At 31.7% G+C, this 25,913-nt stretch overlaps 1 protein-coding gene across 1 annotated transcript; it reads left to right on the plus strand.

Moving 5' to 3' along the window:
- The first annotated feature begins 16,920 nt into the window (after positions 1-16,920).
- Positions 16,921-19,236, plus strand: LOC105781803 (fasciclin-like arabinogalactan protein 1). Its single transcript, XM_012606330.2, has 2 exons — positions 16,921-17,764; positions 18,479-19,236. Exons 1-2 carry the CDS (start codon positions 17,117-17,119, stop codon positions 19,082-19,084), a joined length of 1,254 nt encoding a protein of 417 aa, XP_012461784.2. The 5' UTR covers positions 16,921-17,116; the 3' UTR covers positions 19,085-19,236.
- Positions 19,237-25,913: the final 6,677 nt, after the last annotated feature.

Consider the following 25,913-nt stretch of genomic DNA (forward strand, 5'->3'; position numbering starts at 1 on the left):
AAACTATATTCAAGATTAACCACAGTTGGAAATTTAACTATTTTACCTGGATAAACAACACTTAGTTGAGTTCATTCATTTACTCATTAGACACAAAAGAGAAAAGGAACTCACCAAAATTCTTCTGGGTAAGCTTTATCTACTCCACGGGTTCTTTCCCTTTTGCACTAGAGTCTTCTCCCGTTTCTTTAGCTAAAAACAATTAAACATTTCTATTAAGTATAGAAACAACTGAATTTTTAATGAAAACAGAAGAATCAACAACATGCAATAATAATTTAGAAGGAAGTTTTCTTCATGTTAAAACTTCTCGTGAAACCTATGAAACCGATTTCAACTACCATTTGTTTCCTATATTAAACTAAAGGACTCAAGAGATTATCGGCAACTAGCTTGGAAAAGGGTGGTTTTTAACAAGCTAAAATATATGGTTCCTCCTTCAAAAATGAAGAACACTTCTAAATTTCTTTAAAGAAAACAAAGAAGAAAAAGAAGGAAAATAAAGTCTCTCATTTTTTAAACTTCTACTCTCTCTCTATATATAATTTAACTTGTATCCCACACTAAGTAGGATCCCTCATCATAATTAATGCACACACAACTCTTAAGACTTGAAACACATCTAATACGTGTCTCACTTACTACAAGTTCTAAAACGAACTAACAAGATCACTGAAACACACTTATACCTGACTCGACTTTTGAGTCAAATATAAGATTGTCACATTTGAGTGCCAGAGAATTCTTGGCTAAATCATTTATCCGATTCCTTGTCTGATCATATTTTTAACTTATTAATGTGTTATCTCCATAATACAACAATATCGGGTTGCACCGGATGGAACTTTTCTATTAAATTATTTTTAGAATCACATTTTACACCAAGCAGGCTCCAAGTATCAATACCACCACTAAGATATTGATACGATAACTTAGGTATCAATACCCTATAATGTATCAATATCGTTTTGAGCTTCAAAATTGAAAAAAAATTCAAAATAAATACCCAATGTATCGATACATAACATAAGGTATCGATACTTACCTTAAAGTATTTTACCACTTTAATCCTTCATATGTTACCCTTTTTTTCTTTTCAAGATTAAAACATACTAAATTTATTATAAAAAAATCGTTACCCAACCACTTATTCTTAAACATATGATATTCTATAATTGAACCTTATGATCATGCCATTAATTTCAACTATGATAAATTAACACAATTATCAACATTTTACAATTCAGTCCTTTAGAGGACTTGCTTTAAATTAGTTTATCCTCTTTACCTATCATTATTATTAGTAATATTTAATAATCAATTTGTCAATTAAGGTCTCCTTAATTCATTTTACATCGGTCAGTTAGTGTTTTAATAAAACATTTGCACTTCCTTTATGGATTAACAAAACCATCCTTTGGAACAATTTCTTAGTATTATAATTCTCCAAATATTTTCCTCCTCTTCCACTTCAATCCACATTCTTAATGTTTATTTATATATTTATTAAATCTTTGACTCGTAACATACCATGCCTAGGTGTGACATTAATTAAGGTTTCTCTAATCTCACACATACTCTTGTGAAAGTTGTCCATTGAGTGACAGTCACTAAAATATTTATATCTCGACCTACAAGATTCAAAATTAATTTCCACCTTTTGTTCTTGAAACTAGACTTGATGAAGTTTCTACCATAAAATTTTCGAAATTTTTATTTAAGCCAATTGATACATTTTATTCTTTAAATCTTCCGTTGTTCTGCTGCTAGACAACACTGACCCTTCTTCACTAAAAATCTATCATCTTTCAGTACAAGTCTCATATTAAGATATTGTTTTTTTCCCTTGAAAATAGACTCATTAAAATTTTTTACATATAAATTTCATCTCCTCAACTTTTTTTTTACAATTCATAATGATTTTTCAAAATTAGAATAAGGAAACCGAAATCATTCTAACCTTATGTCACATAAATTATTACATCTCACGATATACAATTATCATTCTAACCTTGTGTCACATAAATTATTCATAACCGTTTCTTCTATGTGAAACTAGAGTCAATTATCTTTACTTCCATATTTTATTTAACCTCTCATTCGAATTCTAAATTTTTTGGTGAATTTTCAAAGTAAAACCACTATTGCTGTCGAAAACTGTTTGATGCTAACATTTACTTTTTCAAGATTCCTTGCATTAATTTTCATTTAGTCACACATAACCATTATACTTTTAATTGTCATCCAATTTAATCCTTATATCTCACTTATCATTAACATATAGCCTAAAATAACTTTTCTTATTTCAATTATAAATTTCATAACTTTTACAATTTAACCCTTAGCATCATGAGAATTCATCATCTAATATAATTTCACTATAAAATCATTTTGTAACTAATTCACTAACACTCAACATTTCATTTTAAACTTTCTAACACAATACAATTTCTCACACAAACTTTTGTACACTTTATAATTTAATCATTTTCCTACCACTTCAATATACTAATTTAAATTCATACATATTATTTGAAGATTTATAATTAATTAGATCAATTTAGTATACTATATACTTGGTTTAAATTAAATAAAATAGAAATATTGAAGTACTTACCCCAATTGCTTGAATTCTTTACAATCTATTATTTTCTCTCTCCTCTAAGACAACCATGGATGCTTATCTTATGGAATTGATATAGCTACTACTCTTTTCTATTAATTTCATCTAGTACTTATGGAGAAATTTTGAAGGTTGGAGCTTAATTGATTAAGAAATCGTAAAAGAAACTAAATTGAAAGAAAAACAAAACTTAAGTTAACAACCATGGGGGGTAACGTGAGAAACATGGAGCGATGGGTGATTTATAGCCCTTTTCCCTTCATTTCTCTCAATTTCTCTAAACTTTTCTATATAAAAATCTAATCAAAATATCTTTTAAATTAATTATTTACAATTTGACCCTCCAATCATATTTTGCCACTAATTTTAATCCTTAATCATTAAGTCTCCATAATTATCCTTTCCAATACTTACCATTTTTACCTCATTATTTTTCTACAATTCCATGGATGATTCATACTGTCTTTTGGTAAATTTCCTCCTCTAGTCCCTCTTTCTTTTTCCTTCAATTCTATTTTAACTTTAAAATTTTTCACTTTAGTCCCAATATTTTTCACTCTTTTACAATTTAGTCAATACCCCGGATTTATTTCTCTTAATACGTACATTTTTCCTATCACCTTTGTCGAAACCGTTTTTTGAAAACAAAAATTTTAGGTTGTCGACTTAAAAAAAATGAAAAATTGGGAGTCGCCACCAATCTTTTATTGAGGTGTGATTGGATCACCTAAAATGATTTTGGTCTACGAATATTAGAAAAAAACGGGCCTGGGAGTTAGTTACGTACGAGGAAGGATTAGCACCCTCGTAACGCCCAAAATTGGTACCTAATTAATTAATTAGTGTCTTAAGGTCAAAAATTTTAAAAATATAATCTTTAAAAACTTAAAACGTTACGTACTAAGACCCTTCTCAATTCAGAGAAGCAAAAATGCCACACCCAATGCGTTAGGGTACAACATTCTAATTTCCTCCAAAATGAATTAGGTCAGAATACTCGTATAATGAAAAAAATAAAAGAATATCCATTTATTCAAGATTTAAGAAATCGCGGCCCAATACGTTAGGGCACAATTCCTTTAAAATCCCAAACTCGGAATATTTCCTTTATTGTTTTTAGAAAAAAAATTCATTTCGAGAAATCAATGCATCACATCCAATACGTTAGGACACAACGTGTTGAATTCCCAATAATGAGCTCTTATTTTTTGATTAAAGAGAAATCCTGAATTGTTAGATTTTCAAAAAAATTGGAACCCAATACGTTAGGGCTCAATTTCCTTGAAAATCCTAAATACAAGCATTTATCTTAATTTTGGAAAGTTTGAAATCAAGTAAAAAAAATGATGTGATGCTACATTAAATATACAATGCAATAATAAATATTACAATAGCATAGAAATAGTATGAATAAATGAATAAATAAATAATTATGACATACAAAATATCAAATAAATGGGCAAGATAATAATAAACAATATGCAAACATAAATTGATAAGCGAATAATTAAAATAGATAACAAAAGTGCATACAAATATGCATAAAAGTATATATAGGTTTGAAATAAATAATACCAAAAATAATTAAATAAATAAAACAAGTATATATATATAAGTATGCGAAAAATAATAATTTCAAAATAAAACATAATACATGTTTTTTTTAAAACATATTTATACAAAATAATAATAATTACATATGAGAATTATAAGATAAGATAAAAACAATTGCATTTATCAAAAAATATTGACTTTTAAAGAAAATATGAAAAAGGGACTAAATTGAATTATAAGTAACAATATAGGGTAAATCTGCAAATAAATAAAATCTATAGGATTAAATTGAACGCGAGAATTTCATAGAGGGGTTGGAAGGGCAATTTTCCCTTCTCCTCTAAAACGGCGCGGTTCAAAAGGATTAAATTGGAGTTTAAAATAAATTAAAAAAACGAATTAAAAAAATAAAAAAAACTTAATTGAAAATACATTAAAAGGCGGAGGGGCCAAAAATGCAATTTGTCCCTCCGCATGAAAAACACGCGGATCCCTGGGTTCGGGTCGAGTCGACGCACGGACCCTCTCCTCAATACGAAGCCGTTTTCAATCGGCTATTTAAACCAAAGTTTTAAAAAAAAATTCATTTCTCCGTTCTTTCAAAAAAAAAACAAGAATTCCTTCAAAAAAAGCTCTCAACCTCCGGCACCGGCCTCCGATCGGTCAGTCATCGGCCTTTCATCGGCCACTGTACCGGCCGCCGATCTCCGGCGCCGGCACCACCGTATGCGGTGGCCGGGAAAATCTCCCTTTTAGCCTTCTCGACACCCTTATGCCCAAATTCGGGCTTAAATCCTTCAAAACGCCAGCAAGGAGGTTCCAAAACAACACGAAACCTTTCGATTTTCGGCCACCGATCCTCGGGGGTGACTCCCTCGGCCGTCGTACGGCGTTTCCAAGGAGAAAAGGTTGTTTCCCTCCTTTATTCTGATTTATAAAAGTATATAAAAAATAAATAAATAATAAAATAGAATAGAAAACAACCTTAGATTTCGTTTGTTTCGCTGTTTGTGTTGTAAAAATTGTGCCTTTTTTATTGATTTCAAATCGGGATCTCTATTACAGTATGCTCAATGGCCTCTTATAGCAGTATGAAACAAATCTAAAAAGGAAAGAAATCTGTTCTTGATTTGATTTACAAATATTGTTGATTCCCTTTCCATTTCATTTTTCTTGCTATGCAGGTGAATCCATGGAGATTCGGCCAAGATTGGAGTTGCGACGCTGTTGAGGACTAGAAACCCTAGGGTTTCGGCAATTTTGGGCCACCGTACATTGGGCCAGTGTTTTATTTTGGTTTGGACCCCATTTTGTTGTAGTTGGGCAGTTTCATTTGGGCCCGTTTATAATTTGTACCCGGGGCAAAGAATCGGGTATTACAACCTTCAATACTTGTCTTTAATGTCTCATAACACCGATAATCCTTATTTTATGGCTTTCTCAAATTCTGGCTGGTTTATCATTTATTTGTCATTATTCCGAACTCCGAAAATTTGAGGGATGTTACAATCGTAACATTGGACTTGCAATTGGCAGGTTCGCTAGCGGAAGTACTCGCCAAATACAAGAGTCCGCCAAACGCCAGTGCTCGCCAAATACTAATTAAGAGTCCACAATATGGTGAAACACAATGAAAAATACAAAAGAAGATACATCAATACTATAACTAGCCTAATTCGGTGATTTAAACTAGCTTATGCACAATTCCCTTACCATACACACTTTGCCAACGACCAAAAATGCAGATTTGAAAACTTAGGGTGTAACAAATTCAATATTCAATCATATCATAAATACCTATATATATTATGATACACAAATAAATTTGAGCCTTAATCGAGCTTACGAAAGCTCTTTTGTTAACCCGAGCACGAAATAGGACCAAAATGTAAACTTTTTAAATTTTTGAAAAGGTATCGATACTCTTGATAAGTACCAATACTATTTTTAACTTTGAAGTTTTGAGAAATTGATCAAAAATGACAAGCATCAATGCTTGTTCTAAAGTATCAATACTTTATGGAAAGTATCGGTACTTTATGATGGTATCAATATTGTTTTGAGGTTCGATGTTTTGAAAATTCAATAAAATTTCTGTAGTATTGATACCCAACCCTATTGTATTGATACCTTCTATTAAGTTTGCCAAAAAAATCTTCATTTTCATACCTATTTCTAGGGGTGAGTGTTCGATCGAATCGAATCGAATCGAGTGAAAAATTTTGAGTTAATTTAGTTGACGAATCCTATTTTATTATCTTAACTCGATTTGAAATTTTCTCGAATCGAGTTGAGTGAGATGGAATTCGAATCGAATCGAATATATTTATTCGAGTTAAATTAAAAAAACGATTTTGAGTCCTTGTAATCACTGTCATCCAACGTAATCAAATTTGCCCATTGTAATCAAATTTGTTATTAATTTTCACCCCCTCATAATTTATTTATTAATATTTTATATACGGGTTAGCTTATTTTCTTGCTTAGTTGATTCAATTATCTTCGATTCTTTTTACTATGTATTTTGAAATTAAAAATATATTAAATTAAAAAAATGTGATTTTTAAATAAAATTTATTTTAAAGATAAAATGTGAAATGGATACTAACGTAAAGTTTTAACACGAATATTTTATAGCATCATCAATAATTCAATTTTAACAAAAATTTAGAAAGATTTAATATGATTAAACAATTCAATAATATAAATAGTACAAAACATGAAATTTAATTTAATAATATAAATATTAGATATAAATAAAATTATTACTATTTAGGTTTAGGAATTTTTTGGATTATTTTAATTTTGATTTGGGGTAAAAGATGAGAAGCAAAAGTTTAAGGGGTTGAGGGAGTAAAATTTTGGGGGAGAATATTAAAAAAAATTGGGGGGAGGGGGATGGGTTTGGGGTAGAAGGGGGGTGGGATGGGAGGGAGTAAAAGTTTTGGGGGGGAAAAAAAAGTTTTGAGGGTTGAATGAGTAAAATTTGGGGGGGGGATATTAAAAAAAATGGGGAGGAAAATGGGTTTGGGGTAGAAGGGAGGGTGGGATGGAGGGGGAATAAAAGTTTTGATAGGAAAGTGGGAGGGAGTAAAAGTTTTGATCGGAAAGTGGGAGGGAGTAAAAGTTTTGGAGGAAAGTAAAGAGGTTTGGGAGTTTGGGGTAAAAATGTAAAATATTATAGTTTGGTATTCGAATTATTCGAGTTATTCGAATTCGAAAACCAAACCCGATTTGAACTCAAAATTCGAAAAAAATTGAGTTGACTCGAATAATTCGATTAATTAAAATAACTCAATTCATTTAACTTGAAATTCGAATTTTATTTTAACTTTTTTTAGTCGAATCGAGTTTTTCTCACCCCACCTACTTCAAGCCAACAACAACTTATATAATAAATGAATAAATGCACACTTATACCCGCACCAAACTAATCCAAAAACATACCTAAATAATCATATTTCAATCAATTTGCATCATTCAACCCAATATGCCAAAATTTGGCACCAAAACAACCATTCAACATATGCCAATTCTACCTATACAATTTAAACTAAGTCAATCATACATTTAACCATTAAATACCATCATTTCACCATACCATTTCAAGTTCAAACATACCCTTTGAGAGGAATTCAAAATCACAACAATTTACCAAATCAAACACATATACACATGAGCACTAGCCTTTCCAAAATCAAGTATTATTTAAGGTTCAATTCAAACTATCATCCAAAGTTAGCACATATATATTAACACCTATGTACATGCCACATAACTGGACTGAAACAACCAAAAGTTTATCGATTAGATAGTTGGATAGTGTAATCTTCGAGGTGATTCACCTGACACATTTTGCAAACCAACAATCTACAAAGAAAAGGAAGACAATGGTAAGCATTTTGAATGCTTAAAGTTTAAATGAAGTTACTTAACTTATTCACAATTTAAGGTATTAAAACATATTGGCAATAAGCTTGGTAATCCATTGGCATCCTATTGTTTTCATATACACATCAACAACTTCATTTAGGATTAGATCATTTATAAGATAAAAGCTCATAACATTATTTTAACATTCATCATATACCATGTATTAACATATCATGAACCATTTGCTTACACATATAATTTTACTCAAAAGTAATTAATTCATTCAATCTATCTTCCATTTTAACTTCTATTTTTTGCCCGGAGAACTATAGAAAATTTAACTCGGATAAATGAGACTAATTTGCTCACACGAGATGACATATTCGAGCTACTAACACTAGCTTTAGACAAGGGTTCGATGTTGCTTACAATAACTTCAGAGAATCTAGAACATATGTTGGATCTCAAGCCATCGTATTAATCCCTGATCAAACACCCATTTTCATTCTTTTCGATTGAACAATTATCTTTTTTTTTTTCCATTTGGACCTTAATGACATGTCATTCATATCCTAATCGTTTACTAAGTTCACATAGGCATTGTTACCTTTTTCGTATCATTTCAAACCTTGTACCATCATCATATATATACCACTCAATCCTATAAACATTTCACGTCAATTTCATACAAAATACTCACTTGTAATACTATGTTTCTCATACTTTATATAGTCCTTTAGATGTCAAAATCGTTAATATTATGATTAGTCTAAACTAAGAGACATTATAATATAATTCAAACATAACATAAATAACATAGTAAGTTCCATATGAACTTACCTGGCAAAAATAGCAACAAACGAAACGTCGAGGACTAATTCATAATTTTGCCTTTTCCTCGATTGTCCTCCAATTCATTCAAATCTCATTCTATATGATAATTCATTTCAATTTATCAATTCCAATTATCTTATAACATCCTATTATATGCATATGTCAATTCAATTTCATTTTTGAAATTTCCTAAAGTTTTGCATTTTATTCAATTTAGTCCCTAAAATCAAAATTGCAATATCTTTCAAATTTAAACCTCTATTTTGAAACCAATCTCAATTTCATCTTTTACAATCCTCTATTATCTATAATTATAGAAATGTTACACCAATTTTGAAATTTATGTGATTTAGTCCTTATGTTCAAAAACTAACAATTAAACTTTATAAACTAGTCCCTTTTCATTTCTAAGTTTAAAATGTAACAAAATAACACCAATTTCATAAAATATTCAACAATGGAAAGTTTTTAAAACTTTAATAGTTTTACAAATTGGTACACGGGATAGCTAAATCAAGCTCTCGAGACCTCAAAAATATAAAAATTATAAGAAAAAGACTTAAAAACTTAATTGTGTTTAACAAATTTAGTGGTTTCCAACCAAACCCCACCATCGTTTGACATAATAAGGAAGGTCCAATTGCTTGATTGGTCCTTCAATTAAATAAAATTCATAGCAATTAACTTTTACAATTTAGTTCTTGTACCTTAATTAACTATCCAAATGACAAAATTAGTGGATCAAATTTTAATTAAACTATATACTAACATCGTAAATATTAAATAATAATATTTACAGACTCGATCATCAGAAATAAGATTCTGAAATCATCGTTTCCAAATCACTGAAAAATGAGCTGTTACATTAGGGTACTAAAGATCAATCCCCTATTCATTATTCTCCAAGGTGTTTATAACAGAGATCCTCTTGTCTGTTGATATGACATATCGGGGTATACATTTAACCCGTTAAAGGTGTAATGGATAATAATGGACACATATCATGGGATTTTATGAGTACGAGGTAGTTAAGCTTAAATAGACTCCTTATTGCCTTAGAAGTATGTTCACATTTAAACAATATTCACACTTAAATCTGAGTGGATGACTCCATTGAATGAGAATGGGTTGTCATACTCAGAGATACTAACGTCAAGAGGCATGTCTGGATGTTATTTCAAAGGAAGCCAATGTTAGGGTCAACGATGTCTCTCTTGCATGTTGTCTTTCCATCTTCCTTGTCTCTTTGTTTTCTAATCTACAAAAACAACTCATGATTTCCTCATATTTAGATTTGCATGCTCAACATCCACTTCCTATGCTTCTTTCAAGTCGTGAGAGAGAGATTTTTCATTTTTTTGTCTGATTTTTTTCAAAAGTAAAAATTGAAAATTCTTAATTTTGATTTTAATTTGTGATTTGTGGTAGAAATGATGGTTGTCAAGTTGAAAATGTGTAAGGGAGATTTTGGGAAGATTTTTTGTTTCTATTCAATGGAAATCTGCATATCTATCCAGAGCTCTCACCATTGAATCCCTATTACAGGACTTGAGGGAATAGAGGTGCATTACTAACTCGACATAATCACTCAAATGGTGAGCCAAATAAACAAATTATTATAGCTCATGGACTAGTGACGAAATGGAATAACCATTCTGTCAAACGAAACATATTGTTAGTTTTTCATATGCTCCAAAATATGCAACTTATTATATACCTCTATTTTGGCAATAACACATGGCAAAGCATAGGATAACTTTATAATAACCCTCTACTAGATGTAAGCCGCGAACAACCCTCTACTTGATACCCTTTATAGTGACTTTCCGTTCAGCACAATCCGAGACCAACCTTCCACGAATCCCATTTAAGTTATCTTGAAACTGTCCGTTATGGACCCTTCGCAAGGACCACTAAGGCGTATCAACCTCGTACAACCTCATAAAGGAGAATGTCAGAGTGGGACCACACAATAACATACATGACAACATTGACCTACAACGATCCTGCCACCTAGCTAACCACACAAGCAAGCCTACCATTTGTATTGTTAACTACGTGGCACAATGAGACAAGAGGACAACCCTCATAGCACAAGAATAGAGGGTCTCTTTTTTCCTCCAAGAAAAACCTAAGTAATCCCTCTATCTATCTCCTTCTTCCTCCATTCTACTCTCCTTCTCCTTCAACCTCCTACTCTTACCCTGGTTCTCCACCTATCACACATGAATCGATCCCCCAATCACAATCACTTTCTTCTCATTATTCCCTCTAATTGTTGGATAGTTTGGCGAGATGTACTATGGCGAGAATATGACAAGTAGATAAAAAGGTAATTAAAAGATATTAAATTTCATGCATGTAAAAGCTAAACCAAAACTCGTATAAAACGTTGTTTTTTCTTGATCTCAATTGGAAGCAACAAAACAGAATTAAGTACTAACTTTCAATTCTAAAAAGACATGATATAAACTGAAAAGTCACTAAAATTAAAGCGTTAATAAAAATTTTAATAATTTTAAAAATAAGTTGTTAAATTTTAAATGATGTTTTGAACATGACAAAATAAAATATTTGACTACATAAAAATTAGAATACCAAATCTACAAATTAATTTTATTTTATGGAAAACCCAAAAAGGGAAAGAAATTCAATTTAGTAATGTTAAATTTAATTATAAATAGAAATGTAACTACAAATGATGAGTTTTAGGGTTAATTTATAATTAAGGTTGGAAAGTAATTTTCAAAAGTGTAATAAAAGAGTTTTAAAAATTTTGATAATGTTTATCATGTGTGTGTCAAAAAGTATTTTTGTAAAATAAAATATTTAATAAAGAGATAAAAAGATAATTTCATTGAAAAATATTTTTCCAAAAATTAAAAATTTTAACTTATTTTAAAATCTATTTAAAAGGTTATTTTTTTATTTAAAGTCGGATTGAAAAGTGATTTAGTGATTGAAATGTGCATACAACAGGTGCAAACCAAAGCTTCATTGAAATTGAACACTTTTGTCGGTGGAGGGATTTTGCTAACGTCACAGCAACTAGCAATAAGCTCCCCGTGCCGTCTTGTCATTTGAACATTCCAGCCTGGCTGTTTTCTTAGCATTGGTCCTACATTTATATATTAAGTTATTTCAATCAGGTTGCCCTCCTATTTTCATCAAACTACGATAATACCACGCCCTAAAAGTTGAAAAACATATAGTAATTGCTTAGGTTTGATCCTACGCCGACACTGTCAAATTGGCACCTCTTGTCAATCCAACGGCACTAAGTCATCCAAATTTCCTCCAATGATTGGTTGTTAGTATTACAAATTTAGTTTTTCAAATTTATTTTATTTAAGGTTAAAAATTGCTACAACCCCTTTTTTACTTTTACTTTTTGAAATTTAATTTTTATTTTTTAGATGTTAAATTTTAAGTTTACTTGTTATCTGATATAACATTTTGAAATAAAAAAATATTTCCTTTATAGTTTTATAATAATATGTTAGCTTTCATAATGAACCTAAATTTAATAAAAAATTTAACGATATTTTGAATTGAACCTGAATTTTGAAATTTAAAAGGTAGAATGTTTAAATTCGTTGAACTAAAATATAGATTAAATTTCAAATGTACAAATAGTTACAAAGGCTTGGAACGTATTTTATTTTTTATTTAAGGGTAAACTACACCATTAGTCACTAAATTATGATTAGTTTTCGTTTTGGTCACTTAACTAAAAAATTACAATTTGGTCACTAAACTATTCAAAAGTTTTCATTTAAGTCACTAACTTGTTAAAAGCGATGTTATATGGCTTCTCTGTTCACACTGCCTGCAGCAATCAAAAGTTTTTTTTCTCCTTCTCTTCTATAGTTAAAGTTTTTTCATGAAACAAGTTTGAATGTCATGAGTGTGCGAACCAAAATTCAAACAATTTTTTTCTGTGATCTTTGATACTGACTGTTAGTCTGTTAGACCAACTTGGATATAAAGTATGTTAACTTGGATCTAAAGTATGTTCTTTTACTTGTTGATGGGTATTGATCCACCATACCGATTATTGAATCGTCATTTGGAGCTCATTGGCGGAACTTAAAAAAAAAATCTAACAACCTAGAGACTTAAATGAAAACTTTTGAATAGTTTAGTGACCAAACTGTAACTTTTTTTTAGTTAAGTGATCAAAACGAAAACTTACTCATAGTTTAGTGACTAATGGTGTAGTTTATCCTTTATTTAATGAAACGTAAAAAAAACCTAAAAATTCTAACTTATTATATTACAACTTAATCTTTTGCCGTGTAGGTTATTCATATTTTAAGTTAATGTGTGTTTGATAAATTAAAAATTTAAATGCTGAAAAATTAAGTCTTGAATTTTTAATATTAAATTTGATAAGTGTTAAATTCATATTAGAAATTTGTTTGGTAAATTAGTAAATATAAGCACTAAAAATGATTATGTTGTTTGATAAAAGAAAATACTCATCTTATAAATATAATATTTTATATTATTTTGGATAGTTTTGGATAAAAATAATATAGTAATTTGAATATCTGAATGAAATAAAATCAACTTAATATTTTCTACATCTACTTACCTTATTCAACACTTTTTGTTCAAAACTTTATATTCAATAAAAATCAAAATAATTAGCAAACACGTTTAAAATATTAAATGTTGAAAATTTTCATTTCCATTTTCATTTTCAAATACACCCTTAATCAATATTTTATTAAAATGTTGTTATTGGTTAAAAAAATTCATGTAAGTGATAATGTTAAAAAAATAAAATGTAATAAGTTAACCATTAAAAATTCCTCATTTCCATTAAAAATATTTATATTTACAAAATAAATATTAAATATAATAAATATTATTTTAATATTTGTGATAAGTTCAAAATAAAAATAAATATTTGAAATGTTTAAAAATAAATTAGAATTTGTTATGAAAATCCTATAAATATCCAAAATTGAATTTAATGAGTAGGTTAAAATCTAGGTCCCTACATTATTATATTTGAAAGTTAGTCCCTTATTTTTATTAAAAGAAATTTAGTCTCTCTATTCTACTTTTTAGATATAAAAATACAAGTCTATTTATTAACATCATTAATTTTTTTAGTTAAATTCAAGTTCATTAAAGTGTTACTTTTTGTTATATGACTACCAAGTGAATATTTTTTAATTTTAAAATGTCACACCAACGAAATTGACAAAATAAATTTAAGGTGGTGTTAACAATTAACCCTAAATTTTGAAAATTGAAAACCTAAGGAATAAATTTCAAATTTATAAAAAGTAAAAGAATTTAGAGCGCATGTTAACCTAATTAGTAATATGATATTAAATTTCCTTTTAAAATACTAACTTAACATATTATGTAAAATGGAAAAATTAAAAATATATTAAAATAATTTTAAAACTATAAAACATATCAAAACAGTTTTTTAAAGAAAATGATAAAATATTTTAAATTTGAGAATTTAAAATTCTGTTAAATATATAGACTTTTAAGCTAATAAAATTTGTTTAAAATTTAAAATAATACGAATATAATTTAAAGCTTTGGACTTTGATAATAGTATATATATTTAAAACAAGGTTAAAATATCCTCCAAGTCTATGTACTCTTAAATGACGTTTAGAATTTAGTCCTTCTAACTTTTTGTTAAGAATTTTTACCCTAAATGAATTTTATTATAATAGGGACTATTTATAAGATTAAGTTTCTAAGAAATAATTTTTAAAACATTTATTATAAATATATTTCATAAATAACAAATTAATGAATTCCATAATCACTTTTCATCTATTTTAATTTAGAAAATTGTATATATTATACACGTAACATTATTTTTATTAAAAATAATGAATTACAAAATATATAAATGAAGTTATAAAACTATTTAAATTTATATAATATCAATCATAAAATTAAATTTATGTAAAATTATAACACAATTTAAATATATTTTATATTAATACATACAAGTAAACTCATGCATTGCTAGATAAGGAAACTAGTATATATTATATTACAAGATTCTAGATTAAAAAAAAAAAGGAAATAAATAGCATTTTTACACTACAGTTCTTTGACACATGACCCTCTCTTTTTTTAAATTATTCTATGCCTTATGTTTAAATTTATTTTCTTTAGAAATTTTTGAAGGTTAACAATTTAATTTATATATAATAAATAACTTACTTAAATTATAATAATTTAAATATTAATATTTAAATATTGATGAGTTTTAGATTGCTTTCATATTAAATATTTTAAAGGCTAGATAGTATTAATATAATCTATTAATGATTTTAAACAAAATCTAACTTTATAACTAGTAAGGAATAGGCTATGAGTTGAATATTTAAACTTTACAAATGAGATTTAAATGATGACTAATGTCTTATTAAAGCTAATAAAAATTAAATATATTAAAAAATTAACATGTGATAATATTTAAAACAGATAAATATTAAATTTATACATAAACTTTATTTTAATGTGCAATCTGATACATGAATGTTGATTTAATGTAATTATACACATGAAACTTGAATTATGGTTCATATGTATACATGAAGATTTGGTTTTGATTCAACTGCACACATTTAAAGAAATGAATATATACATTTATTTTTGTTGATACATAGAATCAACAAGGAAGAGAAAGTGGTGGTTGCAAGGAGGTCGGTTCACCTGTGGCAAGTGAAAAGCCGAAAGTAAAGGTAAAAGGGGAGAGGAGTTGAAGGAAGGAGGAGGAGGAGGAGGAGAAAGGTGGAGAATGCTAAGTTACAGAGAATATACTTGGGGAAGAAAGAAGAAAGAAGAAAGGGCTTTTGGTTCCTCGCACGGAGGTATATATAGGGGAGGTCCACTTGTCATATAATGCCATGTCATCAACGATACGGATGGTAGGCTGCTTGTGTGATCGATTAGGTGGCAAATCCGCTACATGTCAGTTGTTTCCATGCATGGGATTGTGGATCCTGCTCTAACATTCTCCTTGCTGAGTTTGCACAAGGTTGTTATACCTTGGTAGTCCTTTAGTGGTTCCCCTTGGAGGATAAAAGCGGGAGGCCTCACAGTTGGTTTAAATGGGATTCACAGGTGGTTGGTTGTGTATTATCCAACGAGAGGTCATCTTGAAGGGTATTCGATGGAAGGCCATCTGCGGGGACGTGTTTGGACTCATGCTAGGCTACATGTATACATATGAACCACAATTTGGTGTAATTATACACATGTCAAATATCATTGTTTGTGTATCTAATATATCAACGTAAAATGGTACTAGTTTAATAATATTGTTAGTGATTTGTGAAAATTGAATCAAATAAGAATCTCTTGTATAAAATAACACAAAATCAAAGTTGATATATAACATTACACATTATATTAAACAATATATTAACTTAAATACTAAATTAAACATTGAAACTAAATTCAAATATTAAACAATAGTAAGATCATGTATGTAAGCATTAGATTATAAAAGAAAATAGCTTTAATTTCTGACGAAGAGATTTGATCTGTTTGACTGACTCCTCTCTCTTTCTTCCCAAAGCCTCTTCCTTTAGGTGTTTCTTTCTTGGTTGGAAGTTGTAAAGCAGCAGCAACTGTAAATGAGTTTTGATGCTCCCACAATCAAGGTCTAATTTTAAGTAATTTACTCACCTTTTGGGTCTGGAATTGAAACTCACCTTTGCTTTCAAGTAACTTATTATTACTACTACACTCTTATAACTTCATCTAAAATTTAAAACAAAAAAGTTAAACAAAGAAATCATGCTCCTATTTGTGTTATATTATGTTTCTTCTCTTGTCCCTCTCACTCTCTCCCCACACTGCCCCCCCTTCCTAGCGTAGTAGTGGATGCCTTGGTAATTTAACCAAAACCCCCAACCCATTTTCACCAACTTTCTCTTCAGCTACATAGTGTTTTTATAGAAACTCCCAACCAATTCTAAAACCTGGCCCTTTTACTCACCCTTTCCGACCCAAACCCACCATTAGCACAGTGGCTCTCTTTGTAATTTAACCCCATTCCAACCCCCTTTTCACATCTCAAAGTTCTCACCCTTCCCTTCCTCTATAGCTTTTAGCCACTAACTCCCCTGCACTACAAATCCCTCTCTAACCCTTTCGTTCCCTTCATCCAAACCACACACACACACACACACACACACACACAACTCAGAGAAGAGAAGGGGAAGGGAAACAACAATGATGGGGCAAAGGCAACACGTTCTTCTTCTCATTTTCTCAGCTTTTCTTCTCTTCCAAACCTCAAACGCCCATAACATTACACGTCTGCTTGCAAAGCACCCCTCTTTGTCCACATTCAATCATTACCTCACCCTCACTCACTTAGCTCCCGAGATCAACCGCCGCACCACCATCACTGTCCTTGCCTTAGACAACGCCGCCATGTCTTCCCTCTTGGATAAAAACCCTTCCATTTACACCATCAAGAACATCCTTTCCCTTCATGTCCTCCTTGACTACTTTGGTGCCAAGAAGCTTCACCAAATAAGGAATGGTACTGCACTAGCTGCTACTATGTTCCAAGCTACTGGTGTGGCTCCTGGGGTTTCTGGGTTTGTTAATATAACCGATTTTAAAGGTGGGAAAGTTGGTTTTGGAGCTGAAGACAATGGTGGAAGTTTGAATTCCTTTTTTGTTAAATCTGTGGAGGAACTTCCTTACAATATATCTGTGATTCAGATCAGCAAGGCTTTGCCTTCTGTTGTAGCTGAGGCTCCTACTCCAGGGCCAAGTGAGCTGAATATCACTGGCATTATGTCAGCGCATGGGTGTAAAGTGTTTGCTGATACCCTTTTGGCTAACCCTGAAGCCATGGGAACATATGAGGTAAGCTGAATTTTTTTTGTAAACTAATTATAGCAGTTTGCTTTAAAATGTTGGGATAAGGATTTGATCATTTAGGCTGATTATAGAGGAAAAAAGGTAGAAACTGGAAAGTGTTCATTTTGGGCCGTTTGATTGAGTGGTGATGGTGGGATTTTAGTTTGAAATGTAAATGTTGAAAGAAATAGTGTAAAAAGCAAATTAAAAAGATATGCTAATGGCATAAGATACTGTTTATCTTTACTCTTTAAATTGCTAATTTTATTTTTCAAAAGGCAAGGTTTTGTAGGAGAGTGGGGTAGGTGCATTTTTAATCCAAGTGCATGACAATGACATCTTAAGATTTTTCAAATTTCAAATTTTGTTTTTGATGTGAATTTTGTAGACAAGGTCTAATCCAGATCTGGGTTTGTTTCTTTTTCCCCAATTAGATGCCAAATGGTCCATTATAGAGCATGCTCATTATGTTCTGGACTTAACAACATGCAGTAAATGCAAGAGATAACTGTTATACACATTGACGCGATGATAGTGGTAGTTTTTATATGGAGTGGTCATTGTGACATTAATAGAATCTTGAAGTAATAGCATGAACTGGTAGCTAGGAAGAGGTAGTGAACTAATATTTTGCTATGTCATTTACTTTTCCCCTAGTGTGTTGTGAGCTGTATTGTAATATATAAAATTGTTGAGGTTTTGCTTGTTTGTTACTTCTAGGATAATGTTAATGGAGGATTGACTGTGTTCTGCCCTATGGATTATCCATTCAAAGCCTTTTTACCAAAGTACAAGAACTTGACAGCTTCTAAGAAAGCATCTTTCCTCGAATTCTTCGGTGTGCCTGTGTACCAATCTTTGTCCATGTTGAAGTCCAACAATGGACTCATGAACACATTAGCTACCGACGGAGCCAGCAAGTTCGATTTCACCGTGCAAAATGAGGGTGAGGAGGTGACACTAAAGACCAGGGTTAACACTGCCAAAATAACTGGGACTCTGATCGACGAGCAGCCAGTGGCAATTTATACAATCGATAAAGTGTTGCTGCCTAAAGAATTGTTCAAGGCAGCTCTTAGTCCAGCCCCAGCCCCTGCCCCAGAGGAGGCAGCAGATGCACCAAAGGGATCTAAATCCAAAACCAAGTCCAAGTCTAAGACTAAGTCTAAGGCAGCACCAACACCGGATTCAGACTCACCAGCTGAGTCACCAGATGATGACCCAGCTGATCAGGTAGCTGATGATGATAATGCTGCTATGTGTTTTGGGGCTGAAAGGCTTGCTGTTGTTGGATTGAGCTTCTTGTTAGTTTTTTTCTTGTTGTAAGTGATGCCTGATATGAGGCTAACTTATTAGTCGCCATCAGTGTGGTTACTCTTTTTTTCTTTTGGTACTGTTTGTTTTGTAGTGTGTGATGAGTATTTTTGTGTTGTTATATTCGCTCGAGTAAATGCAAATTGTGATGTTAGTTGTAGCAATTAAGTTTTGTTGGTATGATTTTTCTTTTGAACTTTAAAGTAACAAAATGTTAAGGAAAAATTGTGTTTTAATGTAATCACGATACCATTTATGGACGGTTCATCACATTGATGATCAGCATTCAGCAGCATCATGTAAAGGGTTACCAACATTTTTATTCATTTAAGAATATCACATATAATAATAAGAATAATTACATGCTATTATTATTATGATAAAATGTTAGGTCACATTAAAAGTGATTTTATTTGGTTAATGTTTACGGATTAGACAGTAATGTTAATGTGCAAAAGTTATATATATTAAGGTTAGGGTTATCAAATTACACATACGGAACTTTTCTGACATCCCATCTTCAAGAAAGAGAGTCATGTTTCTGCATCTAGTTTTGTTTTCTATTATTTGACATGACGGATCTTGATATATTAAGGTTAGGGTTATCAAAGTTTTTATGGTTCTAACAAATAGCATCCGAGCCTCGTCATGTTGAACCATTGAGAATGAATTGATTTCTTATTGTTTTTGGATTAATTTATTCTTAAAATTTTATAAATTCAATATATGAATTTATGTCAAATCTTTTAAATATCTAGTGAGATTATGTAAATTTCCATTGACAGTTTGAGTATTGAGAATGAAATTATTAGGAAGTTTTTAAATTTTGATTATATATTTGGTAGTTTATGTTTGCAGTTTGAAAAACCTTTTCAAGTGTGGCAGACATATAGATTTTAGAATTATAGCAAGGCACTGTAAGTATGGTTACATTAGAAGCTGTATCTTTTAGAAACATATATGCGATGATATATTAATTCATTTGTGCGATTTTTTTCCTGCTGATCAAACCCACGATTTTTATTCTGAAATTTTAATCTTGTTATTGTGTTTTACTAAATGATAAACTAGTTAATACTATGGTTTATGATAATATATCAATTCAATTCAATTAATACTAAAATTATACCTGCTATATTATCTATCTTTTTGTTATTATTTTATTTGATAATGGTTCCGAGTTTTGATCTTTGAACTTAAGTTGTTATATTTGTCTGTCTATTGACACGGTTTCTTCTTCTTTAGTTTTTTTGGTTTTGTTTTTGGAGTGATCTGTTTTTCAGTCTTATTTGTGATGGAGGAAGACTTGGCTAATCTGAATTTGATTGATGAGGAAGAGGATGCGTTTCAGGAGGATGCTGTGGTGGTTGATTAGAATTATCATCTTAGTTTGGTGGGACATTGTTTGACTGATAGTGTTGTTCGTTTTCCCTCTTCATGAAATACTATGGCTGATCTGTGGCATTCTATTAGGGTAATTTGTATTTCAGATTTGGGAGAGAAACGGTTCATTTTTCAATTTTTTCATCAGGTTGACGTTCAAAGAGTACTAGCGGGAACACCATGGTTCTTTAACAATCACTTATTATTGCTCCATAGGATTTAGTCGGGGGAAAATCTGTTGTTAGTTTCGTTACATCTATCGAAATTCTGGGTTCAAATTCATGATCTCCCCCGGGTTTGATGACGGAATCTATGGCCAATCAATTTGGGGATTTTCTGGGACAGTTTCTTGACTATGATACATCGTTCCTGTCGATGGGTTTTCAAAATTTTATGCATATTCAGGTTCGTTTGGATGTGACAATTCCGTTAAAAAGGAAGAAAAAGATTCTGATCGGCAAGGATCGAATTGTCTACGCTCAATTTTAGTATGAGAAACTCAGTTTGTTCTGTTTTATTTGTGGCAAGCTCGGGCATGAAGAGAGTTTTTATCCATTTCGAACCAGAATTGAGCCTTCAAAAATAGTTTTTGGATGGGATATCTCCTTACGTGCGGCATTGCAACGACGTAATACAAAGGTTAGCAAGTGGCTTCGGGAAGCTGATGGATCGGAATGTTGTATGTTGAATAAGGAAAGAGAAATTCGGGGCCAAAATTTAAGGGATGAGAGGGATACTGGGCATAATCGTGAGGGTGAGATGGCTAAATCTTATCCAAATCCCAATTTTATTCCCCTAGAATCTAGACAAATGACACTAAACAATAGAGTTGACAAATGGCTAAATATGGATAATAGTGAGTTGTATGGGGCCGAATGTGGGGATGGGCCTATGGATTTGCAAATAGATGAAGAAAATGACCCGCTTAATTCTATGGACGGTAAGAAATGACAGTGTGTGGTGAGTGCTTCAGTTAAACTTTTGGGTAATGACTCTATTGGAGGAATTCATGATATATCGGCTAGCTTTGCAGGGTAGAGCAGCCGGTCGCAATGAAGCTTCTTAGTTGGAATGTCCGTGGTTTGGGGAGGTCACGGACTGTTAACAGGCTCAAAAATAAATTAAGGGTCATTAATCCCAGAATTTTTTTTCTTATGGAAACAAAGTTAAACTCTAAAAAGATGAAAATGGTTCGATTGAATGTGGTTTTGCAAATGGTATTGACATTAGAGCGATTGGATCAAAAGGAGGTTTATCTCTAGGCTAGAAAGGTCATTCTTTGGTTTCGCTTAGAAGCTATTCTCATTACCATGTGGATGTTGACATTCAAGATAATGAAAATGGTGAAATTTATGGAAATCTTGATGAACGCTATAGGTGGAGGTCTTCGAAGTTACTTAGTCATTTAGGTCATGACCAATTGGTCCCTTGGCTCGTATTTGGAGATTTCAATGAGATTACAAACTCTTTTGAAAAAAAAAAGAGGGACGACTTAGGTTTGAACGACAAATGGTTGAGTTTAGAAACGTTTTAGAGGATTGTAGACTTTATGACTTGGGGTTTATTGGTAGATGGTTCACGTGGGAGAGATGAGGATTTTTGTCCACTAATATAAGAGAACGTTTTGACAAGGGAGTTGCGAGTTTGGGCTGGATGAATCTTTTTTCAGGATATTCGGTAGAGCATCTGAGTCTTTCTATATTGGACCATTACCAGGTCCTTATGGATACAACCGAAAACTTGCGACATGGAAAGAGCCACGGGTCTAAGCTTTTCTATTTTGAAGCAAGGTGGTGCTTAGACCAATCCTTTGAACAGACAATTAGATAGGTATGGCTTGATCCAAATGTTAGTGTCTCTGTTAAGTTAACAAAAGTGGGTCAGTAGTTCCAATTTTGGAGTCATTTAAGAACCCAAGAGCAAAAATGACATTGAATGGTTTTGGAAAAACGGCTGTTTGACCTCTATGATCGGGATCCAAATGATGCGGTTTTGACAGAAATTATGAAGGTGCAAATAGGTTTGAACTTGAAGGTTGATAAAGAGAAAGTCTTTTGGGAACAACGTGCTCGGGTGAATTATTTGAAAAATGGCGATCGAAATATGAGTTTCTTCCACAAAGTTGTTGTCTCTCATCATAGTCACAATCGGATTGTTGGGTTGGGAGAAGAGAATAGGCGGTGGGTTTCTTAAACAAAGGAGATGTTACAAGTTGCATTGAAGCACTTTGGTGATCTCTATACGATTTCCGAATCAGGGGGTGATGATAGGTTGCTTGGCCTAGTAAAGCAAAGGATAACAAAAAGAAAAAATGATTGCTTAAACCTTTTAGTGAGGATGAAATTTGGCATATGGTGAAGACGATGGCGCCCCTAAAAGCCTAGGGATTGACAATTTTCCAGCAATGTTCTATCAAAGGTACTGGCATATTATCGGGGCTAAAATTTCTAGCTATTGTTTGTCTGTTTTAAAAGGTGAGATTGAAATGTGCGAGATCAGTAAAACCCATTTAGTTTTAATTCCAAAAGTTGAGAAACCGAAAAATCTCTCTCAATTTAGACCTATAAGTTTATGTCATGTGATTTATAAGATTATTGCGAAAGTGCTGGTGGATCGAATGAGTACAATGTTGGGATACTGTTTTGATGAAGCTCAATGGGCTTTTATTCTAGGGAGACACATTTCAGATAATTTTTTAATTGCTCATGAGGTCTTACACTCTCTTAAAATAAAGAAGTGGAGTAAACAAGGGAATTTTGTGCTTAAACTCGATATGAGTAAAGCGTATAATCTAGTTGAATGGGATTTTTTGGCTGGTATGATGTCTAGATTTGGTTTTCATCCAGATTGGGTCATTCTCATCACGTAGTGTGTTTGTTCGTTTACCTATATGGTGGGCATTAATGAGGATATTAGTGATCGTTTTTCTCCGTCAATGGGGTTGAGACAAGGTGACCCACTCAGCCCTTATCTTTCTTAATCTGCACTGAAGGTCTTTCTATACTACTAAATGAGGCAAAACATAAAAATTTGATGAGGGGTGCTCCAATTGGAAGGGAAAGATTAGCGATTAATCATTTGTTGTTTGCGGACGAATGTATTCTTTTTGGTGATGCTTTGAGTGATAAAGCTAATATAGTTCGTAACATAGTTATGGAATATGAACTAGTTTCGGGGCAACAAGTTAATTGATAAATTGCTTATTTATATTGGAGCAAGTGTGGGTCGAAATGAGAGGAATTTAGTAACCAACATTTTGGGAGTTCGGGTGGCAACAAATCCGGAGAAATACTTAGGTTTGCCAATGAGTTTTGGGAAAAAGAAGGGATGGGCTTTTGCAAACTTTTTGGATAGGTTTAGAAGGAGAATTGAAGGTTGGAGTTTTCAGTATCTTTTGATGGGTGCAAGGAAGTGTTCATAAATTCGGTGTTACACGTAATTCTTGTATACATTATGCAGTGTTTTGCTTTATCGAAAACCTTATGTCGAAAGTTAGAAGGTATTTTGAACAAATTTTGGTGGTCTAATAGTAAATCAGCTAAAGGAATTCATTGAAGTACTTAGAGTGCACTATGTATCCCCAAAGTTGATGGCAGGCTGGGATTTTGGGACCTTTTAGCTAAGCAAAGTTTGGCGACTTCTATCCCAGCCCGATTGTCTTTTAGCGAAATTTTTAAAGCTCGTTATTATCCTTTTATAGATATTATGTCAGCAAAAGTTGGTTCTTCCCCTCTTTTACCTGGAGGAGCATATGCAGTGCTAGGGAGCTAATTGAGGACGGTCTACTTTGGCGAATTGGCAGTGGTGAGGCTATGAATATTTGGAATGATCCTTGGCTGCCTGGTCCTGGTAATAGTAGATTATTAGTTCAAAGTATTAATACTCGTTAGACTACAGTGAACCAATTAATTGATGTAGATTCGGGTACCTAGAACAATGAGGTGATTTGCAGGATTGTTGACCGAGAACAAGCTCTTTGCATTTTCAATATCCCCCTTGCAATCTCTAGAGCAAATGATATACTGGTTTGGCGTCATGATGTCATTGGGGAGTATTATGTGAAGAGTGGGTATCGGGCTTTACTTACAAGAAAAATTCATCATTCTGAATATGACTCGAATACAACAGACAACCCCTAATTGGTTTCCAACCGTTGTGGTTGTAGAGGAATTAAATAGAGTCGTTAGAGTTCTAAAAACCAGAGCATTAATGTGTCCTGCAAGAACAAGTATCAATGCCTCTTCAGAGGTATCGATACTTTGGGCATTTAATGCCTCAATTCAGTGACTGTTAAACCCTATAGTATTGATACAATAATGAGTGTATTGATACTTTCTATGACGTATCGATACATTGGAGATGGTATCGATACTCGGGTAATTTTTCTTTGATTTTTCAAAACATTTAACCTTAAAATGATATAGATACTAGGAAGGGGTATTGATAATTTTTTAAAGGTATCGATACTTTGTTAAGGGTATTGATACTTTTGATTTTTGTTCAATTTTCCAAAACATCGAAGCTCAAATTGGTATCGATACCAGGTCATGGGTATCAATACTTTGAAGAAGGTATTGATACTTTTATAAGGGTATTGATACTTTTGATTTTTGCTCTATTTTTATGATCTTCGAAGCTCATTTTGGTATCAATACCAAGCATGGGTATGGATACTTGGTTCAAGGTATCGATACCTTATTGAGGGTATCGATACTATGGTCCTTAAGAGCAATTTCATAAAATTGTTTGAAAAATTTTACTTTGAACAAGTTTCAAAATATTTTTAAGTGTTTTGGAATATTAGATCTAAAAGTTTATCTCTTAGAAATATTTTGAAATAAATTGTCACTTGAAATTTATCAATTTTATTCAAAAACATTGTCTTTGTTATATCAAAACATTTATAGAACAAAGCTTAGTTTAACAATCTTCCCCTTTTGATATAACAAAACACTTTGGTAAATTTTGTTTTTGAATAATGTACTCCCCTTCACTAAAAAGTAATTTCAATTAAAGGCTCGATTTTGTTTTTGAAAATGGTCACAAAATTATAGAGATTATTATACCAACCAATTTACCACATTTCTCCCCCTTTTTATTATATCAAAACAAATCAAAGTAAATCTTAAAAAGAAAGAAAGTGGTTAGTTCAATAATATAAAGCAATGAAGAACAATGAACTAACATTTGAAATAGGGCAATGAAGCCTTTACCCATGTATTGGTGTGAGGGTCCTTCTTGTAGCCAATATGACGAAGCGATCCAACACTAAGAGGTAGAGGAGTCGTCAAAGGAAGATCGCCTCAAGAGGGAATTTTTAGGCATTTGAAGATATAAGAGAGATAGGTTTCAAAGGGTAAGGTGACTACACTAGTAAGCTATTTGCCGAAAACCTTGGTAATATCATTAAACATGATTAAAGTAAGTTTGGAACGTCTATTAGTTTTAAAAAATCAAG

Source organism: Gossypium raimondii, chromosome 1 (genome assembly GCF_025698545.1).
Source record: "Gossypium raimondii isolate GPD5lz chromosome 1, ASM2569854v1, whole genome shotgun sequence".
Lineage (NCBI taxonomy): Eukaryota > Viridiplantae > Streptophyta > Magnoliopsida > Malvales > Malvaceae > Gossypium > Gossypium raimondii.